The sequence below is a fragment of the Nestor notabilis genome, unplaced genomic scaffold (genome assembly GCF_000696875.1).
Source record: "Nestor notabilis isolate BGI_N333 unplaced genomic scaffold, ASM69687v1 scaffold19947, whole genome shotgun sequence".
NCBI classification, from domain to species: domain Eukaryota; kingdom Metazoa; phylum Chordata; class Aves; order Psittaciformes; family Psittacidae; genus Nestor; species Nestor notabilis.
This window is the reverse complement of record NW_009937134.1, coordinates 1,603-2,686: the sequence shown is the minus strand read 5'-3', so window position 1 is coordinate 2,686 and position 1,084 is coordinate 1,603. Positions and strand designations below refer to the sequence as shown.

Here is a 1,084-nt window from a genome sequence, read left to right as displayed (position 1 = left end):
GCTGCGCGACAAGTGGCGCAAGTTCGGGGCCGTCTCCTTCTACATCAGCGTGGTCTCCTACCTCTGCGCCATGGTCATCTTCACCCTCATCGCCTACTACCGCCCCATGGAAGGCCCCGTGAGTGCCACAGCACCGGGGCACAGCCCCATGGGGCCAGCACCTCCTGGCAGGGGGTTTTGCTGGGTCTCTGTCCCCAGCAGCCTGCCCTGGGGTGGTGGAGCAGCTCGGCTCTGTCCTCTCCCACAGCCCCCCTACCCGTACACCACCACCGTGGACTACCTGCGCCTGGCTGGGGAGATCATCACCCTTCTCACCGGCATCCTCTTCTTCTTCACAAACGTCAGTGCCGCGATGGCCGAGCCCTCGTGGTCTCCATGCAAGGAGCAACTTCAGGGCAACAGCCCCGTGTCCCAAGGCATCAGCCCCTACTGTGATGCCCCCCTAGACACCAGGACCCTGCCAAGCAGGGGCTTGCTCCCCCCTGGCCCCTCCAACCTCTCCTTCTCTCCCCAGATCAAAGATCTCTTCATGAAGAAGTGCCCGGGTGTGAACTCCTTCTTCATAGATGGCTCCTTCCAGTTGCTCTAGTACGTGGGGTACCCACGGGCTTGCAAGGGGCAGTAGCTGTTGGTGGCTGTTGGTTCAGGGTCTGACCCTGCTTCTCCTCCAGCTTCATCTACTCGGTGCTGGTGATCGTCACCGCGGGGCTGTACCTGGGTGGCATTGAGGCGTACCTGGCCGTCATGGTCTTCGCGCTGGTGCTGGGCTGGATGAACGCGCTGTACTTCACCCGGGGGCTCAAGCTGACGGGGACCTACAGCATCATGATCCAGAAGGTCTGGTGGGATTTGGGATTTGGGGTCTTCTCCTTCCTATGGATCAAAAAGAGGCTCCTCTGTGCTTTCTTGAGGGTTTCTCGTGGCTCTCAGCCCAGCCATCCATGCTGCATGCCTTGTCAATGGTGCCACATGTCTCACCCCACCCTCCATCACTTGCAGATCCTCTTCAAAGACCTTTTCCGCTTCCTCCTGGTCTACTTGCTCTTCATGATCGGATATGCGTCAGGTAGGTGGCTGGCTGGGG

The 1,084-nt window shown here is 60.1% G+C and overlaps 1 protein-coding gene across 1 annotated transcript in view; it reads left to right on the top strand.

Moving 5' to 3' along the window:
- Positions 1–4: 4 nt before the first annotated feature.
- The window catches only part of TRPV4 (transient receptor potential cation channel, subfamily V, member 4), a gene marked incomplete at its 5' end in the record, with an annotated part of 2,425 nt that continues 1,345 nt past the window's right edge, over positions 5–1,084 (top strand). Inside the window, 5 exon segments of the mRNA XM_010018683.1 lie at positions 5–118; positions 248–340; positions 515–588; positions 672–837; positions 1,000–1,066. Coding sequence (XP_010016985.1) covers positions 5–118; positions 248–340; positions 515–588; positions 672–837; positions 1,000–1,066 — 514 coding nt within the window.